Source organism: Somniosus microcephalus, chromosome 1 (genome assembly GCF_052327205.1).
Source record: "Somniosus microcephalus isolate GS21.2 chromosome 1, FLI_Smic_1.0, whole genome shotgun sequence".
NCBI classification, from domain to species: domain Eukaryota; kingdom Metazoa; phylum Chordata; class Chondrichthyes; order Squaliformes; family Somniosidae; genus Somniosus; species Somniosus microcephalus.
Window position 1 is genome coordinate 393,804,176 of NC_140987.1, and position 24,431 is coordinate 393,828,606.

A 24,431-nucleotide genomic window follows, 5' to 3' on the forward strand; every position below is an offset into this window, starting at 1 on the left:
TATTTTTTTGGTGTTCTCATTCAGTTTTTTTTCTTTTTTCATCTTCAGCTTTTCCTCTTTTTCAGCTTCTGCCTCTTTTTTCACCTGTGTCTCTTGTTTTGTGTTTTTTTTTCTTGGCTGCAGTTAGTGGCTAAAGGGTGAGAGGAAGGATTTTTGCCCCACAGGTAGCAGATGGGGAAATGGAACTCTGAGGCCACATTTTCATGTTGTGCCACCCGAAGGCTACATTTTCATGTGGCAGTTGATGTACAGGCGTGTGATTTTCATGCCACAGGTGGAGGGTGGGAGGACGGATTATGCCTGGCAACTGAATTTTTGGGTAGCGCGGGTAGAAGACTATAGTGCCAAAAGAAGAAAACAAACATGATGGGTTTGGCACCACCTGCCAAGAAGATGCAAATGACGGGAACTGGGAGGACTGAAAGGCAAGTACAGTACAAGTACATGGAAAATTCAGAGCTCTCGAGCTTAAACCCAACACCCAGGCATCCACTTTGGCTCAGTAGTAGCACTCAGAAGATTGTGGGTTCAAGTCACACTCCAGAGATTTGAGCACATATTCTAGACTTACACTTCAGTGCAGTACTGAAGGGAGAGTTGCACTTCAGAGGTGCTGTCTTTCGGATGAAACGTCTGCCCTCCTGGATGGACATAAAGGATCCCATGGTACTCTTTGAAGAACAGGGGAGTTCTCCCCAGTGGGACCAATATTTATCCCTCAACCAACATCATTAAAAAAACAGATTTATGTGGTCATTATCTCATTGCTGTTTGTGGGACCTTGCTGTGCACCAAATTAGCTGCCATGTTTTGTACATTACAGCATTGACTACGCTTCAAAAGTATTTCATTGACTGTAAAATGTTTGGGGATATCCTGAGGTCATAAAAGGCACTGTATAAATGCAAGTTCTTTCTTTCAGGCATGACTGAAGTAGTATATGACCTTCCTGCAAGTCAGAGTATACACTATATGTAAAACTTAATATGTACATGTTGTGTATCCAAGAGAAATGGCAGATAATTACTGTATTCCATTCTGCTGTAGGTGAAAATTGTAGATGAGCTCAGGTACAAGAAGGTGTTTGAAGATATTGTTCGAGTAATGGATCGAATGGAGAATGAGTTCTTACCTTCTTTATGCCTTAGCAGAAGGGATGTAAGTGCATAGCTACTAATCTTATTTGAACATTATCAACCCTTTTGTTCAGCTACAATGTTGCTTGTAGTTTACAGTATAATTGGGTTCTAAATGCCTGTGGGCTATGTGAAAATTTCCTTTTATTCCACATGTACTGTATATGAATTGACTTTGCCAGTGTTGATGCCTGACTATATCCAGATTGTAGCCCTAGGAGCCATTGAATGTCACTCTTTGGATAAAACAGAACCCAAGGCTATTTTGTCAGGCAACATTCAAAACTAATACTTTGATTTTTATCAGATTACTTCACCTCCATTAGCACTGGATACCAGCCGGGTGGATACTTTTTTTATATACTGCTTACCAGGATGTCGCTTAAGTTGTTGCACAATATCTACATATGTAGGTCCGTGCAAATGGGAGAAGCTGCATGACAGCTATAGTTTTACACTTTTGGTGAACTGTGTCTGGAATATTAAATAATGTCTACCACTCATAGTCCTGCCAGTTGGAATGAAGTTTCTCTACATTGGTCAGTGCTTCTGGGATACAAAATTAACCTGAGCCATGTACTCTGTTCATAATGCTGTTTAGCATTTTGAATTGGATATGTGCCATAGATCATGTCCTATAATATAAGGTTCAGTGGAATTTTAGCGGCCTAATTTGCTAGTTGGTGTATTTTTTTTTAATGAGAATAATGTGGGGAGTACGTCATACAAGTAGTGCTAGAATGGGAAAGATATATTTATGATTAAGTAACTAAGAGGATCATTGGTTTAAAACCATGTTTCTCTGATATTTTGCACCGAGGTACTAACTACAGGAAACTTTCGATTAACTGGCCCCTAAATAACCGGAAATGTGGGTTAACTGGCAAAATTCAGGAGTCGGTTTCAGCTAACTTTTTTATAAATTTTATTACTTGCACAGCAACAAATTGAGGAAGGCAAGGGTTTGGCTGCAGCTGTTGCTAAGCTACAGAGACGCTTGCAACTTGTGGACGTTCTTCTGAAGCAACAGGGTTTGTTGCCTCATACGGACCTCTAAGGCCCGTATCTTTCAGTATAGCGTTCGGTTATCCGGAATTGTTGCTGAACCGGCACCACGTCGGTCCCGTCCGTGCCGGATACCAGAAAGTTTCCTGTAATCCATTTTTGCCCCTAATGTAAAATTCTTCTATAAAACATTAAAAGTGCAAGGGCTGTCAAAGGAGAATCCATTAAAGGAAATAATTCTTAGCAGAAATGCACTTAGAATTTCATTGAAGAGCTTAGAATCAGTCTGCAGCTTCCCTGCTAGATACAGCAGCATAATGTTCTATCTTGGAGCTTGACGTGTCATTCATTAGCATTAGCCAGAGGAACTCTTCAACCATGAATTGAATAGCGTATCATGCAACAGGCAAATACATTCCGCTTGGCCTACAAAGCAAGCACACCTCATGTTAGCCAGTACAGGACATTAATAGTTAATCCTTTGAGCTTTATGGAGGTACAAAATGAAAGCAATAGGTAATTTATGTGATAAGAGACTACAGGTCAATTATTCCAGGATCTTTGAGATATATGTAGTTAAATAAAAAATATTGCTCTAGTAATTTCTTAAGTGTTCTTTTTAAACATGTACTGGAATAATTGAACCAAAATGTAGTCAACCGAAGACTCATGTTTTGTTTTCTGTTTTTTGTTTTACTTTGTTAATTACAGTTTACTTTTGGGGACGTTAAGTTCCGGCAGCTGCAAAGGGAAAAGTTTCAGATTATTAATGACGGGCAGGTGGCATGCCATTTCTCCTTCATTCCCAAACTGAATGACCGCCATTACAGCAAACAGTGGCTACGGGCAGAACCCTGTGAAGGATATCTCGAACCTAGTAAGTAAAGTGAGAATAACAACACCATTTGATATTCCAGTAATATAATTGTGCTGTCACAGATCAGTGACTTGTACCAGCCTAAGTGTTGATTTATATCTAGTAGTAATTTAAATTTTACCTTTTTAGTCTCTAGACCTAAAATTTCAGTATTTTATTTAGAGTTCAGAAGAAATTTTAGTCCTAATTTCAGTCCAGCCTTTTCCCAAATTTTAGTTGTTTCATCGATACAGCACAGAAGGCCATTTGGCCCATCGTGCCTGTACCGGCTCTTTGGTAGAACTATCCAATTAGTTCCACTCCCCTGCCCTTTCCCCATAGCCCTGCACATTTTTCCCCTTCATTAATATTTTAGTATGAATCTTTGGGGGGGAAAAATTGTCATTTTGTTTTTGCTTTCCATATTTTGTCTTTTTTTCCCCCAACATTTATGTTTTGACAAATGACAATAGTAGTTTCACTTCTCACACAGCTTATGCAGCCACAAGTAATGCTGAGAAATAAACAAGGTCTTGAATAATAACTGAGACTTTATTCATCTGCTTAAATATCCAACATCTGTTCCACAAGTTGTGGACTGCTGGCTATTCTTTTAATCCAAGAAATAATTGTAATTTTACTCTTGTCTCTTGAATGTTCGTTTTAGTCTTCATGAGAAATTTAGCTCTAATTTTAATTTAATTGATGAAAACAATATTTTTAACCGATGACTGTGTTCCTCCTTGACTAAAACAGCGCTACTCAGTCTCCACGAGTGTGAGCAAAAGCTGACATACAATTTAGCCATTGGGTTGATCTTTTACACATTTGGTCAATGCTATTGCATCTTTCTGTACTTGAGCAGTACTACAGAAGTATAAGTTGTTATATTCATTGAAAAGTAAAAATGACCAATTAAGATCTAATTATCTTGTTTGTGTTTAGGAGGGAATTTTTCCCTTGTGTTCCCCAAAAATCCATGACCATGCTGCAAAATACTTATTATTCTGAAAAATATTCCCAAGCTGCTTCATTATACATAGGGTTATAGGTAACAATATTAAGATTGTATGCACAGTTTCGAAATGTTGCCACCCCACCTCCCAGATGCCACTGAACATTTTGAATTTTTAATCTTTTAAAAAAAAAATTAAAAAAAAAAAAAAAAATGTTTTAAGAAAAATAAATGACTTTGCTTTATCCATATTCAAAAAAGCAACCCCAACAAATCACATATCCGAAAGCTACCTGAACAGAGAGACTCTTTCTTTCAAGCTCCCACTGCGGAGGTGCTTTTTCTCTCTAATCCCAGATTGAGAGGCTATCTTCTTTAGCCCCTCCCTTATCAACTGCACCCCTCGGGGAGACTGCTGCCATGTTATAGGAGGGGTTAAAGAAAATAGCCTCTGAATCTAGGATTAGAGAAAAAGAGGGAAGGAAAATTAATAATATAAATAAAATAAGAAAATAATTTTGAAGGACAAGCGTAAATGTTTTTATATTTACTCATAAGGAATAAAGTACTGGAATTAGTGGTAATAAGAATATTGGCATCTCAGAAATATGGCTAATGGCAGAGGGTGGCTAAGAGCCAGAACTAAGATGGTATAAAATATTTAAATGTACAAAGAGTTGGAGGAATTGCATTATTGATCAGGAATTTACTAGGTACAGAAAAAGTGGGCATAACAGTATAAGGATAAAACAATAGGGCCGATTTCCCCATTTGGGCACTCTGTCAGGAGAGACAGTCCTTAACGTTTAAATTAATGGACGGAAGATCAAGAACTGCAGACCCACAATCTCTCAACAATCACTCCTTGTAAGCACCTGACTGGGGAATGTGCCTTAATATGAATAGAACCAAATATCTCTAAATTAACTTATACAACACTCGTGAAAGGTGAGTCGGCAGACGAGGATAGCCGTGGAACATTGTACTATGCTAATTATGGGGAATTACAACATCTCTGAAATTGAATGGTTAGATCAGATACCATCAGAAGGGAGATATGAAAATACAAATTCACTTATGCAGTAAAGGATCGTTTACTGGAGGAGAAGCTGCTGTATTTTGTGTTTAGCAAGTCACGAGAGCTGGTTAGTAAACTGGAGATTGATCACTTGGGACTTGGCAATCTTTGTGTCATCAGATTTGTTGTCAAAGCTAAGGCTAAAAATAATATGGTGGTACAAGACTTAAAAATCATATTTTAAAAATAGAAAAGAAAAAATGGAATTTATTAGAAAGTACGAGTAAAGAAAGTTGAGAACTTTCTCCAGTGCAACACTGGGAAAACAAGCCATCTTATCAGTTCCTGGCAAAATCTCTACTCTTGCCTCCAACTCCATTCCCCTTCCCTGGCTGCTAGTTCAACCTGAGCTATCCCATATCCTATCTGTCACCAAGATTGCTTATTTTCACCATTACCCATCTCTGTCCCTACCTCCATTGCACCAGTACTGAAACTGTATTCCAGACTTTTACCTCAAAACTAAACTTCTCCAATGTCCTCCTCACTGGCCTCCCAAGCTACACCCTAAGCAAACTCCAATTCACCCATATCTTATCCAACACTAAGTCTTGATCCCCCAAAATCCCTGCCTTTGCCGATCGCAGTAGTTTAATAAGGAGATTAGAAGAAACCTTAAAAAGAAAAGCAGAAATACTTTAAAGATGCAAGGATAGCTAAAGAAAATGACGTCACATTGCACAGAGTAGCAAAACAGGCGAGAAGGTCTTGCAGCTCTGTTAATATTAGAAGAAAGATCGGTCCATTAAAGGATAAATTTAAATAAAACTATTACGAAGTTATCAGAATGCATCAGGTATACAGGATGCATTCTTCGCATTAATATTTGCAACAGGAAATTGTAAGCAAAATCTCATCATAGTAAATGGGATTAAGCAATCTACAATGCATGTAGAAGTTACTATAGAATATCCGTAAATACTGGATCTGAGTATGAGGGGATTCAGGTTAGCAAATGTACCAATAGTCAAAAGAAAATCGAGCACAAACCAAGAAATTAAAAGCTTTCTAATTTAGCATTCATGATGGTACAAATGCGTGAGGATGCTATTAAAGGGCACAGGAATTATGGAGAAGGAAACATAGTTTTAGAACTAAAAATGAGAAAGATTTATTGTCTTTTGGGAGACTTGGGGACCATTTATGTAGCTGGGCAAGATATAGTAGATTGTTTTAATGTGGATAAACAGAATAATACATATAGGAATAAATACCATTAAAATATGAAAGGAACTTACTTTGCTGTGGGCAAGTGGATTGTAGGGTACATCATCGGGTTACCGTTCTAAGTATTGAAGACACTACCAAAAATTCAGGAAGTTTTCCCTCCAGTCTAAGGGACGTAGACTTGAACATCTTTGGCAAACAACTGGTCTAATCATCCATCACCAGATTTGGCTGGATCATATAAAGCACTACCAGCTCTCCATCACTAAAACTGCCCACTATTCTAAGATCATCCAGGACGGCAAAAATAACACCAGGCTTCCCTTCACCATTAACCGCCTTTCTCAAACCACCCTCTCCTGCCTCCTCCTCCCTCACCTCCAACAATAAATATGAGGAGCTCATGGACTTCTTTGTTAAAAAAATTGACAACATCCGTTCAACTGCTTCTGCTTTCAATTCCCTCCCTTCCCCTAGCCCACCAGACCTAACTTCCTCTCTGTTTTCCCCCCTGCCCTGATCCTAAATTTGCATATTTCTCTCCTGTCTTCCCTCTTGCCCTTTCAAAGCTCACCTTGTCAATGAGACCACCCTCCTGCTCTCTCAACCCTATCCCTACTAAATTGCTGACAACCCAACTTTTCTTCCTGGCTCCCATGTTGGCGGATATTTTTAACCGTTCTCGCTCCTCTGTATTGTCCCCCTTCAAATCTTCCGTCATCGTCCCCCTCAAAAAAAAAAAAAAAAAAAAAAAAAAAAAACAACCCTTGACCCTTCCATCCTTGCAAACTATTGCCCCATCTCTAGCCTCCCTTTCCTCAAGTTCTTGACTGTACCTCTACAGGGCCATCAGCGAACAACAAACTGCGCACCCAGACAGAGCTTTTATCGTCGCGGGGGACTTCAATCACATAAACCTAAAAACTGTACTACTGAAATTCCACCAGAATGTTTCCTGCCACACAAGGGGAGAACACTCTGGATCAAGTCTACATGAGCATTGTAGACGCTTATAAGGCCATTCCCTGCCCCCACCTTGGGAAGTCTGACCACCTCTCCCTGTTTCTAGCCCCGGCATACAAACCGCTCATCAAAAGAGGGAGAACATCAGTGAGAGCAGTGAAAGTATGGCCAGAGGGGGCAGTATCGGAGCTTCAGGATTGCTTCGAACGCACTGATTGGGGCATGTTTGCCCATAATGACATCGAGGAATACGCATCCACAGTGCTATTCTACATTAACAGCTGCGTCGAGGTCGTCACGACCCATAAAAATATCAGGACATACCCCAACCAGAAACCCTGGATGAACGGAGAGGTCCGCTCACTGTTGAAAGCACGCGACGCAGCATTTAAATCTGGCGACGCGGCGGCTTACAGTGCAGCTAGGACCAACCTAAAAAAGGGGATCAGGACTGCCAAAAGGAAACAAACACTGCGGATAGAGGATCATTTCCGCAACAACTCGGACCCCCGGCGCATGTGGCAAGGCATCCAGTCCATCACTGACTACAAGGGCAAAAACACCAGCCCCCCCCCCCCCCCCCCCCCCCCCCCGGTTAGCGATGCCTCCCTTCCGGAGGAGCTTAACAACTTCTACGCTCGCTTCGACAGGGACAACAGGGAGCCGGCTACCAAAGCCTTGCCACCCCCGGAAGACCAGGTGCTCACTCTGTCGACCTCTGACGTAAGGGGTGTTCTACGCGGAGTGAACACACGTAAGGCTGCTGGACCGGATAGCATCCCTGGACGGGTACTCAAGGAATGTGCTGATCAGCTGGCTGATGTCTTCACCGCCATCTTCAATCTGTCATTGGCCCAGGCAGTCGTCCCTACATGCTTCAAGACCGCTACCATTATTCCTGTGCCAAAACAAACGGCTGTGACGTGCCTGAACGGCTATTGACCTATCGCACTCACACCCATCATAATGAAGTGTTTCGAGAGACTGGTCCTGGCTCACATCAAAGCCAGTGTTCCACCTCTCTTGACCAACACCAGTTTGCCTATCGTGCAAACAGACCAACGGAGGATGCAATCACAACTGCTCTACACTCGGCACTGAATCACTTCGATGGTAAGGAGACCTACATCTGAATGCTGTTCATAGACTACAACTCAGCATTCAACACTATCGTCCCCAACAAGCTGGCCACCAGACTCCAAACTCTTGGCCTGAACACTTCCCTCTGCAACTGGACCCTGGACTTCCTAACAAACAGACCCCAGTCTGTCAAATTAGGTAACCACACCTCCTCTCCCCCCCCCCCCCCCCGACCCTGAACACGGGGGCCCCACAAGGATGTGTGCTGAGCCCCCTCCTCTACTCCCTCTTCACCCACGACTGTGTGGCTGTTCATGGTTCCAACACCATCAAGTTTGCGGATGATACCACGGTAGTAGGCCAGATCACCAACAACGATGAGTCAGCCTACAGGGAGGAGGTCCAGCATCTCGTGAAGTGGTGCGCCGATAACAACCTGGCCCTCAACGTCAAGAAAACCAAAGAAATCATTGTGGACTTCAGGAAGTCCAAAGGCGGAAGTCACACCCCCATCCACATCAATGGGGCTGTGGTGGAAAAGGTGGACAGCTTTAAGTTCCTCGGAGTCCACATCACGGAAGACCTCTCCTGGTCCCTCAATACCTCCTCTCTGGTGAAGAAGGCCCAGCAGCGTCTATATTTCCTAAGGAGGCTGAAGGGATGTAACCTGTCACCCCTGATCCTCTCTAACTTTTACCGCTGCACAATAGAGAGCATCCTGACAAACTATCACAATATGGTATGGCAGCTGTAGCTACTATGACCGGAAAGCCCTGCAGCGGGTAGTCAAAACTGCCCAACGCATTACCGGCACCCGGCTACCAACCATAGAGCACATATACCAGAAACGCTGTTTACGGAGGTCACGGTCCATCATCAAAGACCCTACCCACCCCAGCCACAGTCTGTTCGCCCTCCTGCCATCTGGGAGACGCTACAGATGCATTCGCACCCGTACGACCAGATTTAGGAACAGCTTCTTTCCCAGGGCTGTCATCCTACTGAACTCCACAAATAAACTCTAAAGCCTGCACATCTACCAATGCACTTTATTATGGTTATGTTTATGTTAATGTATTACAAGCCAAATGTATGTTGAATGTTTAAATGTCTTAATCTAAATGTACACTCTCGGGAGCCGCAAGCCTACATTTCGTTGTACTGCACTTGTGCACTAACAATGACAATAAAAGTTGATTTGATTTTGATTTGCCCATCTTTCCCAGAACTCCTTGTTTGAATCCCTCCGATCAGGCTTCTGCCCCTGCCACAGTATTGAAACTGCTTTTGCCAAGGTCATAAATGACACCCTAATTGACTGCATCAGTGGGTCCCTTACAGGCTGAGAAAGGAGAAATTATAATGGGGAATAAGGAAATGGAAGAGAAATGAAACAAGTACTTTGTCTGTCTACACGGAAGAAGATGCAAAAAAACTTCCCGGAAATAGTGGACAACCAAGGGTCTAGCGAGAATGAGGAACTGAAAGAAATTAGTATTAGTTTAAAAAAAATTAAAAAAAAGTACTGGAGAAATTAATGGGACTGAAAGCCGATAAATCCCCTGGACCTGATGACCTACATCCTAGGGTTTTGAAAGAGGTGGCTATAGAGATAGTGGATGCATTGGTTGTCATTTTCCAAAATTCCATAGATTCTAGAATGGTTCATGTGGATTGGAAGGTAGCAAATGTAACCCCACTATTTTAAGAAAGGAGGGAGAGAAAAAACTGTGAACCAAGACCAGTTAGCCTAACTTCAGTAGTAGGAAAAATGCTAGAATCTATTATTAAGGACGTGGTAACTGGACACTTAGAAAATATTAATAAGATCAGGCAGAGTCAGCACGGATTTATGAGGTTATAACTAGCAGAATAGATAAGGGAGAACCAGTGGATGTGGTGTATTTGGATTTTCAGAAGGCATTTGAAAAGGTGCCACACAGGTTATTGAACAAAATTAGGGCTCATGGGATTGGGGATAATATACTAGCATGGATTGAGGATTAGTTAACAGACAGAAAACAGAGTAGGAATAAACGGGTCATTTTCGGGTTGGCAGGCTGTAACTAGTGGGGTACCACAAGGATCAGTGCTTGGGCCTCAGCTAGTCACAATCAACGTCAGTGATTTGGATGAGGGGACCAAATGTAATATATCCAAGGTTGCTGATGATACAAAGCTTGGTGGGAGTGTAAGTTGTGAGGAGGAGGCGTCAAGGGGATATAGACTGGCTAAGTGAGTGGGCGAGAACATGGCAAATGCAATATAATGTGGGGAAATGTGAAGTTATCCACTTTGGTAGGAAAAATAGAAAAGCAGAGTTTTTTTTTTAAATGGTGAGAGATTGGGAAATATTGGTGTTCAGAGGGACTTGGGTGTCCTTGTACACGAATCACTGCAAGTTAACATGCAGGTACAGCAAGCAATTAGGAAAGCAACTGGTATGTTGGCCTTTATTACAAGAGGATTTGAGTATAAGAGTAAAGATGTCTTCCTGCAATTATATAGGGCCCTGGCAAGACCACACCTGGAGTATTGTGTACAGCTTTGGTCTCCTTACCGAAGGAAGAATATACTTGCCGTAGAGGGAGTGCAGCAAAGGTTCACCAGACTGGTTCCTGGGATGGGGGGGATTGTCCCCTGAGGAAAGATTGAGTAGACTAGGGCTATATTCTCTAGAGTTTAGAAGAATGGGAGGTGATCTCATTAAAACATACAAAATTCTTACAGGGCTTGACAGGGTAGATGCAGGGAGGATTTTTCCCCTGGCTGGGGAGTCTAGAACCAGGGGTCACAGTCTCAGAATAAGGGGTCGGCCATTTAGGACTGAGATGATGAGAAATTTCTTCATTCAAAGGGTGTTGAATCTTTGGAATTCTCTACCCTAGAGGGTTGTGGAGGCTCAGTCGTTCAGTATATTCAAGTCAGAGATTGATAGATTTTTGAATATGGGGATAGTGCAGGAAAGTGGAGATGAGGTAGAAGATCAGCCATGATCTTATTGAATGGCAGAGCAGGCTCGAAGGACCAAATGGCCTACTCTTGCTCCTATTTCTTATGTCAAAGGTAATCTGTTCCTTCTGGTCCTATCTGCAGCCTTGACCACAGAATTCTGCTCCAATGCCTCCCCATCTTTGTCCAGCTGGATGGGACTGCACTCACCTGGTTTCATTCCTATCTTTCCAGTTGTAACCATAGAATCACCTGCAATGGCTTCTCTTCCTGATTCCACAATGTCACCTCTGGTGTCCCCCAAGGATCTATCCTTGGCCCCCTCCTATTTCTCATCTACATGCTGCCCCTTGGTGACATCATACAACAACACAACGTGAGTTTTCACATATACGCTGATACCCAGCTCTACACCTCTTCCACCTCGCTCAAACCCTCCACTGTCTCTATACTATCGGACTGCTTGTCTGACGTCCAGCACTGGATGAGTAGAAATTTCCTCCAATGAAATACAGGAAACTTTGGTTTATCCGGAGGTTAACTGTCCGGAATGCTCGAGCCACCGGCAAAATTTAGGAGTCGGTTCAGTAAGTTTTTTTTCTTTTGTTGCTTTTTTTTCACTAGTCAGGCTCTGCAAGGTCTAGCTAAAGCTGTTGCTTAGCTACAGAGACGCTTGCAAGCTACGGCCGACTGTTTAGAAGCACAGGGTTTGTTGCTAGATACGGAGCTCAAAAGCTTCCGTATGTTTTAACATTAGCGCTGGTTTGTCCGGCAGTTTTGATGGGACGGCAACAGCTCGGTCCTGTCGGTGCTGGGTATCTCAAAAGTTTCCTGTATCAGGAAGACTGAAGCTGTTGTCTTCAGTTCATGCCACAAACTCAATTCCCTTTCCATTGATTCGATTTATCTCCCTGGAAACTGTCTAAGGCTGACCAAGTTTGTTTGCAACCTTGGTGTCATATTTGATCACGAATTGAGCTTCCTACCTTGTAGTATCCGTTCTATCATTAAGACTGCCCATTTCCACCTTTGTAATATTGGCAGTCTCTCCCCTTACCTCAACTTATCTGCTGTTGAAGCCCTCATCCATGCCTTTATCACCTCTAGACTTGACTATTCCAATGCACTCCTGGCCGGCCTCCCTAGTTCTGCCCTCCATAAACTTGAGATCATCCAATACTCTGCTGTCTGTGTGCTAACTCGCACCAAGTCCTGCTCGCCCATCTCCATTGTGCTTGCTGACCTACATTAGCTCCCAGTTAACGCTCGATTTTAAAATTCTCATCCTTATTTTCAAATCCCTCCATAGCCCGCCCTTATCTCTATAATCTCCTCTAGCCCTATAATCCCTCTAGACCTCTGCGCTCCGCCGATTCTGGCCCTTTGAACATCCCCGACTTTAAATGCTCCACCATTGGCGGTTGTGCCTTCAGCTGCCTAGGTCCTAAGCTCTGGAATTCCCTCCCTATACATCGCTGCCTCTCTTTCCTCCTTTTAAGACGCTCCTTAAAACTTACCTCTTCGACCAAGCTTTTGGTCATCTGCCCTAACATCTCCTTCTATGCATCGGTGTCTTTTTTAAACACTCCTGTGAAGCGCCTTGGAACGTTTTATTACGTTAAAGGTGCTATGTCAATATAAGTTGTTGAGAAGTTTACCTTCCCAAACTGACATTTAATCCAAACTGGCATTCAAACAAAACTAAAATTAAAACTCTGAAGTCTGGGGAAAGCAAACTAAACAACCCATGCATCCCTACTGGTTATGGCAGGTGCAAGTTGCTGCTCAAGAGTTACCCAGGCACGAACGAAAGCTGCAATCATAGGGAAAGCTGTAGGATCAACTGATGATTTATCATAACCTATACCTGTGGTTGGAAGACTTCTGGGCCTAGGAGCAGACCCACCAGGAGATCCTCCAGTTTTCTTACCCTGTGCACAGGTTAACTAAAGATAAAGTGGAGGGAGGGTGGAACTTAATCAAAACTTGGTAATGTGAAAGGATCTTGATTTGCAGCAGATCAGTGGAATTATGGGTTAGGTAAAGTGCCAACAAGGCTACGGACCAGGAGCTGGAAAGTAGGATTAGGCTGGATAGCTCTTTTTTGGCCAGCCCAGACACAATGGGCTCGATTTTCCAAGCCCCGAGGAGGCGGGCATGGAGGCGGGACAGCACGTAAAATCGGAGAAATTGGGGGCGGGTGGCAAACCCGCCCCCATCCCGCCTCCGTGCCCTTTTGCCAGGAGGCGGGAAGATGTGCAGCTTCGGGTCCCATCTCCTGGAGGCGGGAAAGGCTTTTAATCCTTTTAACTGCCTGTTAACAGGTAGTTGATGGGCAGAAAAAGGGATTGGTGCCATTTTACCTTCACAGGTAAAGGCTTCCCGACCTCTGAGAACCCCGCCGGGTTGGAGGAGACACCTGGAAGTAAGGTGTAGAGGTGAGTGATGGGTGCAAGTGTGGAGTGGTAAGTATGCAAGGTGAGTGATAAGTTTAAAAAAAGTGTTCACTTACCTTTTTTTACTTCTTTAGCCGTGCTGGATCGGGAGAGTGGACATCCACCTTGTCAATTTTAGGTAATGGCTGATGGACCCTCCGATCCATCAAACATCTGAAATTTACTTTTTTACAATGTTTTTTCAGTCCTCACCACAAAATCTAATCAAACTAAAGAGAATGTCAGTGTTTGACAGCTTCACAGAGCTGTCAAACGCTGTCATTTCTTCTTTCAAGAAGTCTTAAATCACGTCAACGTCAGACGTGCTGTCATCAGTGACTTCTTCCTTAATTGGCTTGTTGAGCCCACAGGGCGGGCTTAACGAGCTCAATCGGGGGAAAATCCCTCTGGTCAGGCGAGGATGGAGGCAGGACATTGACATGACAAGCAGCAGTCCCGCCTCCAAGTCGCCTCCATTGACAAAATCCAGCCCAGTGGGTCGAATGGTATCCTCCTGTGCTGTAAATTTCTATGATTCTAACCCCAAAGGCATACATCACATGCCTCCCTTTAAAGAAGGCGCACCACCAAAGATTAAGGGAATAGTGACCCATCAAAAAAGTGATAAATAGCAAAATTTAATCAAAACCGCACTCTTGTATTCCTCCTCACACCCTTGTATCCCTTCTCAGCCTTGGTTAAGTTGTAAAACTCTTGCCTCTTGAGTCTGAAGGTTATGGGTTTAAGCCCCACTTCAGAGACTTGAGCACATAACCTAGGCTTCTTTGCTGTGCTGAAAGCATGCAGTCTTTTAGATGAGACGTTAAAATCCAGTATTACTATTCAAAGAAAAGCAGGGGAGTTCTCCAGTGTCCTGGCCAACATTTATTCCTTTTTCTGTTTGTGGAATCTTGCTATATGCAAATTGTCTGCCACATTTCCCCTATGTTCCCCACTGACTGCACTGCAAAAGTACTTAATTGGCCGTGAAGCACTTTAGGGCGTACTGAGGCTGTAAAAGGTGCTATATAAATGCAAGTGCTTTCTCTTGCACCCTTGTATCTCCTATCGCACCCTTAGGTTCTCTGCTTCTGGCCTTCTGTGCATCCCTCCCTCCCTTGTCACACCTTTGGCGATTAGAGAATTCAGTCCTGTTCTTTGGAGCTACTCTTTAAATCCTTCCACCTTTCCACTTTTCTCCACCTGTAAAAACCTAATTAAAACTCCGCTTTTCAAGAAAACTCCGTCATCCTTTCTAATTTCTTACTCCATGGCTCTGTGCCCACTCCTACTTATTTCCATTGTGAAGCCCCTTGGGACCTTTTTTAATGTTTTAAAGGCACCACATAGATGGAAGTACCACGCCACCTCGAGGGCAACTAAGGATGCGCATTAATGCTAGCCTCGTCAGTGACGCCCATATCCACAGAATTTTTTTTTTTTTTTTAATTCTGGCTTGTTTTATTTAGATTTTACTTCATAATGGACAGATTTGTGATTTTAATTTTTTTTTAAAAAGGAAAAGTAAGTATTAAATGTTATTCAGCATTGGATTAGAGCACAGATTTAATGTGACTGGCAAAAGAACTAGATGCGACATGAGGAAAAACATTTTTTTACACAACGCGTAGTTATGATTTGGAATGCACTGCCTGATAGGGTGGTGGAACCGATTCAATAGTAGCAGGGTGGTGGAACCGATTCAATAGTAGCCTTAAAGGGAATTGTATAAATATTTGAAGGAGAAAAAAATTGCAGGGATACGGGGGAATGGGACTAACTGGATTGCTCTTCAAAAGAGCTGGCGCAGACTCGATGGGCCGAATGACAACCTGTGCTGTACTATTCTATGATTCTAAGTAGCTGTAGTTTTTATCCAAATGTCTCAATTTAGAAAAGGTTTCTGAATACTTCGTAAATGTTCTCTTTCAGATGAGTCTGTGGATATATCACTTGAAGTTTATGTTAGCAAGGACTCTGTGACATTATTAAACTCGGCTGAGGATAAGATTGAGGACATCTTGGTTTTGCATCTGGATCGGGGGAAGGATTATTTCCTTACAATTGGTGGGAGCTACTTGCCAAGCTGCTTTGGTACGTCACTCGAAACACTTTGTCGAATGAAGAAGCCAATCAGGGAAGTGCCGGTCACCAAGCTTATAGACCTGGTAAGAATTTGAATGTTAAAATCTGCATTATTAATGTTTTGCTAAATTTTTGGACAGTGCCTCTTGCAACCCCTTCCTATTGGACCCCACCCCAGATTTAAACCGAGTGACCAAAATTATATTTCCTTATCATAGAATCATGCAGCACAGAAGGAGGCCATTTGGCCCATCATGCCTGTGCCGGCTCTTTGAAAGAGCTATCCAATTAGCACCACTCTCCTGCTCTTTCCCCATAGTCCTGCAAATTTTTTCCCTTCAAATATTTATCCAATTATAAAATTGCTTTCAGTTTGATGACCACAACTATGATCGTTTCTTAAATGAAAAGCCAGAAATGCCTGGAGAAATGTTGCTGATATTATTAGTATGTTCTCCCCATTGCTTCTATGCAGCCCTATTTATTTTATTCTGAGATTTAGATCTGTGCAAGTGGTATTTGCTGTAAAGTAAAGAGATGGTTCTGCTAGGAAATGAGACATTTAATTAATTTGCACCCTGTTTGTGTCAGTATTGCTAAAGTTAGAAGCACCAAATGGCTGGCCTTTGGTTGTCATTAGTTTGTTAATGTTGAACTTTTGTTCCTATAGAGGCAATGATGTGATTCTCTGTCCATTTAGTTGCCTCCAAATAATTACTTGTTTATGCATAGTTTAGTTGTGGAGAGCAGAGACATGCAATGGAAATGTATTTGAAGAGTGCCCTGGATGATTTTAAACACCTGGGTGGGGGGAGGAGCGGAGAGAGAGAAAATCAGTATCGCCCTGTTTGGGGCGCGATTATCGGCCGGGCGCAAAGTTTAGCGCCTGGTGCTAATTATCGCCTCCGACTGCAAACTTGGCTTCTATCGCCCCTGGAGGTGATTGGAGCACTAAATCAGGTGCTACACACCTCTCTTGGTGCTAACGCCGAGGAGCGAGGCGCTGGCGAAGCTCATATGATGTCAGTCAGCAATGGAACACAGACACACTGGCGTCGGCTAGTTCTTAAAGGGGAGGGTCGATCTTGCTTTCCATCCACACCTTGCTCATTGCAGCCTTGAATGACCTGTACATCAAATCTGTTGGAAAGAACAATGGAGAGGCTTCGGGAAAGAGCTCAGCGTGCAGCCCCCAGAGTCTCATCTAAATCGATGCAAGGAGGATCAAATCAGAAAGAACCTGTAAAGTGCTGCTCAGTACCCAAAACTCCTCAACACAGCTTTGAATATCTCCTGCAGTCTCTCTCTCTCTGAATGCGTGGTGCAAAAATTTCACCGACAAAAAAAGGCAGGAAGCGGTCGCCTTTAAATAGCGCTCCCCCAGTCCCTTCCCGACTGCAAAACGCTCCCCTCAACCCGTCATTGCTAGCGGCAGGCGGTAAGACAGGGGGCGCCACTCAATATCCGGACCGGGGCGTTGCACGCTCGACTGATGTCACAATCTGCAGGCGCAGGAGATCATGGCGGTAGTGTTTAGCGCCGCCGCAAAATGTTTAGTCAATTTTGTGAGCAGAGCAAACATCACCGCACACGGGCGCTAGTTGCTTTGCGCCCTCTTAAGGCACTAATGGGATGCGCAAACCAACTGAATTTTTTTCCTCCTATTGTGTTACCTGATGATCTGAAGATGGTAAGTAACTCCAAGGTAAAAGATATGACTCCTTCAAGTCCAATTCTGCAAAAGTATCTTGCACCATTCTTTGTACTAGGTGTGTTATGTGCCTATAAGCAAAAGGATCAATGGTGGAGAGTACTGTTAATGGAGAAGCTGATTTGAGCACAAGAATGTACTGTTTTGGTTGATGAGTTGTGTATCTGGCATACCTTGTGTGTAAAAAGACATCTCCCATATACATGTGTGCTATGCATGTGCCACTGTTGCCTTCTTTCCTGGGTATGTTTGCCTCGGGATTCTTTCTTTCTGCTATGTCTTCACCTACAACCACTACAGTAATAGTCCCAACTTGTCCATTATAAACTGCTGAAAGTTAGTCTCTTAATATTGATGTTCTATCCCAGGCCTGGACAGTGTGTTGGTTTAAAAACTGGCTTTTCACCTCTAGGTTAAAATCGAGCCAGAATGATGGAATTGAATGTCTCTTTTTTTTTCTGCCTGCTGGCTATAAAGACCCTTCATGAAATCAGTTTGGGAAGTATGGACACAGCATAAAACTACCCAGAATGTGACATTAGTTGGCACTAAATTGGTAATTCCACTCCAAGGGTCCACAAGGTGACTGGTACAGCAGGGGACAGACTTCTGAGATTGGGGTGAGGCTATATTGTAGAAAGATTTTTACTGAGTTTAATGTTCTAAATCTGACCTGGAAAGCATTGGTTGTTGACATCCAGTGCCCAAAATGGAAGATGATCCATTCCCCAGCATTAACATCCCTCCCCTTGATTAGTACAAGAACGTAAAAGATACTATGAAGCTCAATATTTTTGCACAAATTTGGAGTCGCTCGGGCCTAGGGATGGTTGGTGGGAAATGGTGAAAAATGCCACACTGGCGCAATAGGGAGTATTCTTTTGAGGTTAGAGCTAAATTACATTTTTGGAACCGAGTAAAGAGAGCTTTATCCTGAATCTTCCTCCTGAATCTTCCTGTGTTATACTTGACTTGAGAGTGCTTGAAATTATTTATTTAATTCCTGAACACACACTTTTTTTTTTAAATGCTCACATTTCCCAGTTGCTGAATTGCACTTACTCAGGTTCATCTCTTAAAATTAAGTTTCTAAAAAGTGCATATTTTGAAGGTTGTGAACAACACTACAAGGGATAGAAGTAATTATTGTTTCACTTATCTCCGTTCTGTTGTTTCTGCATGTGATTTGTTTTTTTCAGAAAGCTTTCTCTGGCTGATGCTTTTTTTTTCTTTCTGCCTCCTCTTGTGCCCTTTCAGGATGATGACCACATGTTTCAGAAGGTAATAGTGTATTTGGAAAGTGTTAGACTAATACTGGCTGACTACATCTAATCCTTTCTAAATAGTTCAGATTTTGAAGGTTAAAACTATTGAGTTCCCCCAAAGGCCTTGTATATAAAGTCACTGGTGTACTAAATCAGACAATGTCAAGTTTGATTTCCAGCTCTATTGAATGAGCTCATTTACACTTGGTGTGCTACTATTGGCCGCTACACCCTTGGCTAGCGAGGTTTAAATACGACCAGGCTTCGGATCACTACCCAGTGCACATACTGCACATGGATATCCGTTGCAAAGAAGATTTATCTCCATTGTGTCGTCATCGTCTTTCCCCACCCCAGTCAAGTAGACAACTGACACCCCTTGTCAAGCCTCACATATGAACAATAATTGCTTTCCCAGCTCAGTTGGAAATTACCATTCTCTCCTCCACCTTCCCCCCCCCCCCCCCCCCCAATTTTCCTACTTGTCCCTAGACTTCAATTTCCTTTAAGTACTCTAGCTCAAAGGGCAAATGTACTCCATACTGCTGACTTCTTTGTCTACTAACCCTGTTCTGTGACCAGAAGGGCATTATCATTTCTTCCTCCATCAAGTAATCAGCTAAAAGCTTGCACTTTTCTTTCTACTCTCCAAATAAAATTAGAGTAGCAAGTAGTTCTGGCACTCAAACCTGGTTGGGAAACCAGCACTAAATTGTCAGCTAACCTGTTGTACAGTGCCATTTTTCATTGTTGGGTCAGAAATTCCAGTAAAGGAACTACATATTTATTATTGGCTTAAGTACTAAAGTAACTAGTGGATACTAACATGCTGTAAAGAGGCTGGAAGTTTTCTCCTCTCCTAGATGGTGGCTCTTTTGGGTGTTGGTATCTCAATGAAATGACCATTCATGCGTGAACCTACACAGTGTGTGTTGACAGGCAATTTGACAATGGCGGGCATCCAGCAGAGTCCAATTCTATTCTTACCTGATCATACATACACACAGGAATCACTGAAGAACAAGGAGGATTGAGCACCCTGGATGATTTTCTTTTTCCACTCCTCCATAGCCCAGGAACATTAAAACCAATTGCAGTGCCCCAACCGCTGCCCTGGCTGAAATCAGCTAACTCGGTGCAGATCTGGGGCCGTGGGTATTAAAATAGGGTGCCCTTTGACCTACTAGACCATTGGAGGCGCTTCCTAGACATCACCTTTAATATACAATAAAAAGGTGCAGTACCGATCCCTGTCAAAATATCCTTCTGGAGCATTTCTATTGACTATAATCTGCCAGTAGTTACAAAATGTCACATGGTACCATTGCAAGATTATTCTGTGAATTTTTAATATACAGTATTGGCATTTTAAAAATTCCATGGGAGGCTGATTCACTTCCAGTTTTTGAATCTGACCCTGTTATCAACTAACGTATATGTATTTTGGGATTTATTTTGCTACTTTTGCAAACTAGAAGACCTAATTCATGGTCTGAAATGTCTGCAGGCTGGTTGAACCAAGTGCTCTGTTATCATTCGCACGGACATTTTTTACTCCTCCTGGGATTCTTCATGCAGAGTTACAATACTCAGTCAGCCACTCATGCTTATACCCTGTTTAAGTGTAGACATTTGCAGGATTTGGCATGGCATGGCATGTTGCACTAAATCATTTGCTTTAATCATGGTACAAATCTACTTCCATACCAATCTACTTAAACGCTCTTGTTTACAATGATGTGGCCTGCTGGTAAGGTGCTCCAAATGGCAGCTGTTTTTTTTCTGGGGCAAAGGGAAGTGCAAATAAAAATAGAAAATGTTACAAAGGATCGGTGAAAAAATTGAAAAGCATAAACTGGAATTGGTTGCCCAGCAATTAATGTAAGTAGGCAGAGTATATATATTTTTTAAAATTCATAAATCTTCACAGCATTCCCCAAAATATTATAACTCTGTTCGTATGCTTCAACATCAGGTCTATGGAATATGTAGCTATAATTTTTGCTTGTTTTCCAATTGCTCCTAATGCCAGTGGGAATTCTCTTCTGTCCTAAAGGCAACACCAACAATTTTGAGTGAAGTAATAAAAATTGTATACATTGTATAGAATATTGAACTATGAGTGATGAATTGCTTGTTTATGCATCTGTGACTTTACCATTCCTGAAAATAATGGGCTAGAATCAACATCTTTCAAGATACAGGGAAATGAGACCTGTTGATATTCTTGGTTAAAAGTGCTGTCTTTTTGCATTGTTCATGAGCAGTGTTCTGTTTTCAGATTTTGCTGATTTTATTTAGCCAAAAATTGCTGCATTCTCCTCTGCCCATATCAGTCATGGTTTTTCTCTCTGATACTCACTTTCTTTTTGCTGTTAGTTTCTCTGATTGCTGTTAGTTTCTCTGATTTTTTAAAAACCCAATTTTCCATTTATTTCACCTGAAGTAGTACTACTGGTTCCCCAAAAGCCCATACATTTTTTTTTTTATTCATTGATGGGATGTGGGCGTCGCTGGCTAGGCCTGCATTTAGTGCCCATCCCTAATTGCCCTTGAGAAGATGGTGGTGAACCGCTGCAGTCCATATGGTGTAGGTACACCCACAATGCTGTTAGGAAGGGAGTTCCAGGATTTTGGCTCCGCGACAGTGAAGGAACGGCGATACAGGTCCAAGTCAGGATGGTGTGTGGCTTGGAGGGGAACTTGTAGGTGGTGATGTTCCCATGCGTCTGCTGCCCTTGTCCTTCTAAGTGGTAGAGGTCGCGGGTTTGGAAGGTGCTGTTGAAGGAGCTTTGGCGAGTTGCTGCAGTGCATCTTGTAGATGGTACACACTGCAGCCACAGTGCGCTGGTGGTGGAGGGAGTGAATGTTGAAGGTGGTGGATGGAGTGCCAATCAAGCGGGCTGCTTTATCCTGAATGGTGTCGAGCTTCTTGAGTGTTGTTGGAGCTGCACTCATCCAGGCAAGTGGAGAGTATTCCATCACACTCCTGACTTGTGCCTTGTAGATGGTGGAAAGGCTTTGGGGAGTCAGGAGGTGAGACACTCGCTGCAGAATTCCCAGCCTCTGGCCTGCTCTTGTAGCCACAGTATTTATATGGCTGGTCCAGTTCAGTTTCTGATCAATGGTAACCCCCAGGATGTTGATAGTGGGGGATTCAGCGATGGTAATGCCATTGAATGTCAAGGGGAGATGGTTAGAGTCTTGCTTGTTGGAGATGGTCATTGCCTGGCACTTGTGTGGTGCGAATGTTAATTGCCACTTGTCAGCCCAAGTCTGAATGTTGTCCAGGTCTTGCTGCATATGGACACAGACTGCGTCAGTATCTGACGAGTCTCGAATGGTGCTGAACAGTGTGCAATCATCAGCGAACATCCCCACTTCTGACCTTATGATGGAGGGAAGGTCATTGATGAAACAGCTGAAGATACTTGCTTTTCCTGCACTGCATTTCAATTAAGAGTGCTAGTACAATACCGTTACACATTCACACGTACAGAGAATACATCGAGAATGAATACTGGTGGAATGTCTGCTTCTTTTCAACCATGTTTAAAAAAAAAAATTTCCTCCAATCTCCAACAAAACCTTGAGTTTTACCCCTAATTTTACCTGTGTTTGAATAAAATTAAATCAAAATATTTCTGGGATTTTTTTTCACAAATGTAAAACTGAAAACTGTTATAAAGGTATTAAACAGTTTCAACTCTTTAAGATGTACTGTATAGCTATGCAGTGTAACGTGGCTTTGAAATCTTGGAATATTGTCAACCATATGTACTCTTTTTCATAATTTTGAAGTTTGTAAATTGAGATATCAAAAGAAAATGGGTCCTAAATAGACATTCCCGCTACTGAAGAATTCAGTCTGAGCCCATCGTTTCTTCCTGCCATCTCTCCCACGCTTCAGTTCCTGAGATGGCTTTGGTCACACTCTCCCTGCCCTTGGCGCTCCTGCATTTCATTTTTTCCCCACAACCCAGTTTAAAATACGGCTCCTTGAGTGACTGGTGCCCATGTAACCATATCCAAGAGAGTCAGTGCCTCCATGCATTGTTAACAGATGAACATGTTACGGATCAGGCCAAAAACTAAGCTTGGTGCAAAGTCATCTTCACAATGTAATGAAATGTATAATCTTATATTATCTCCTGCAATTTAAAAAAAAAAACAAAAGTAAAATGTTGCCAAAGTTCATGTCATAGCCTTTTACTAACACCAGAGGACTAGCATAATTTCTGAATATGGCATTCTGCCACAGAGCGACATTATCACCTAGTGTCAGAAATTAGAAGTTCTTTGCTTTTGTTTTTAAAAATGAGCAGCTCATAATTATTTCCAGGTTTTTTGGCAAAATATTTGCATTTCACGAAGAAGCAGATCAATGTTATAGCTATAAAACACTACAAAAATACAGGAAAGTACTGTAGTACTATTATCAACCGTAGCATAGATTCTGGTCTGGATTTGAATGAGCTGTATGAATCAGAAATGGCACAATAAAGGACTTGCCCCTTTCCAACAACTGACCCTGAATTGTTTAAATTCTTTACTGTGTTTAATAGGAGAAATCTCGGTTAGAGCTTGTCGCAGTGGATAATATAGGAACTGACGATAAACCTCTGCAGATTCCAAAGGAAATTTGGTTGTTGGTGGATCATCTCTTTAAAAATGCAAGTCGACAGGTAGGTGTAATAAATTTTCTTTCCTTCTGTTCCACCTATCACTCAAATGATTCATCCATAATTTCTCAAAATATAGTGCTCAACTGCTGAGAGGTATGACTATAGGTGAAGCCTTGTGATCTTATAGTTGATATACAAAGAAAATAGCTAATTAAATGCTCATTCTGGCCAATGAGGAGTTCTATCTGAGCTATTGTGATTTTGCAAAATCACAACGATAATGTTACTACATTTTAGATGCATTAGGATTAAGTTTGTCTGTTTAAAGGAATGTTCTTACTGTGCCCTTATCATAGTTTTCATAAGCCCATGGTCATTTTCTTCAATTTTTTTTTTTCCCCCAGTTTCACCCCTTGCCTAAAGGTGCTGACCATTGCTGGGATATGATTCGGTGTGCTGGTCATCCTTATGGTCATGCAGTGTTGCCAGGCTATAAGACCATAAAGGGCTTCACAGCCAAACCTGATCTTATCCCCATTTGCTCACGTCCAGCAGGTGTCACAAGAAGGCAATCAGGAATGGGAACCCAGACTGATTCCTCTTCTTTTTTGTTTCCCTTCTCTTCCCCTGAGAATTGCTAACTCAACATAGACCAAGAGTTGAACCTGGGACCTTCTAGTCGATATGCCTTCATGCTACAACAAGCTCACTAGGGTTATGTATTGTTAAGTGTACTTGTATCTGACTGACTAATTTCCCTGCTGTATTCCCAGGGTATTGGCGAGGCCACACCTGGAATACTGCGTGCAGTTTTGGTTTCCATATTTAAGAAAAGATATACTTGCTCTCGAGGCGGTTCAGAGAAAGTTCACTCGGTTGATTCCAGAGATGAGGGGGTTGACTTATGAGGAAAGGTTGAGTAGGTTGGGACTCTACTCATTGGAGTTCAGAAGAATGAGAGGCGATCTTATCGAAACATATAAGATTGTGAGGGGGCTTGATCGGGTGGATGCGGTGAGGATGTTTCCACTGATGGGTGAGATTAGAACTAGGGGACATAATCTTAGAATAAGGGGCTGCCCTTTCAAAACTGAGATGAGGAGAAACTTCTTCACTGA

At 42.4% G+C, this 24,431-nt stretch overlaps 1 protein-coding gene across 6 annotated transcripts in view; it reads left to right on the top strand.

Moving 5' to 3' along the window:
* ocrl (OCRL inositol polyphosphate-5-phosphatase) overlaps positions 1-24,431 on the top strand; it is a 138,261-nt gene that overhangs the window by 82,116 nt on the left and 31,714 nt on the right. For 4 of the 6 annotated variants that reach the window (XM_085997414.1, XM_085997429.1, XM_085997448.1 and 1 more), the window contains 5 exons: positions 1,048-1,158; positions 2,853-3,018; positions 15,560-15,795; positions 18,681-18,704; positions 23,254-23,373. In XM_085997414.1, coding sequence (XP_085853540.1) covers positions 1,048-1,158; positions 2,853-3,018; positions 15,560-15,795; positions 18,681-18,704; positions 23,254-23,373 — 657 coding nt within the window. The remainder of the gene's footprint in view (positions 1-1,047; positions 1,159-2,852; positions 3,019-15,559; positions 15,796-18,680; positions 18,705-23,253; positions 23,374-24,431) is intronic. The other 2 variants (XM_085997421.1, XM_085997437.1) reach the window with 1 other exon arrangement.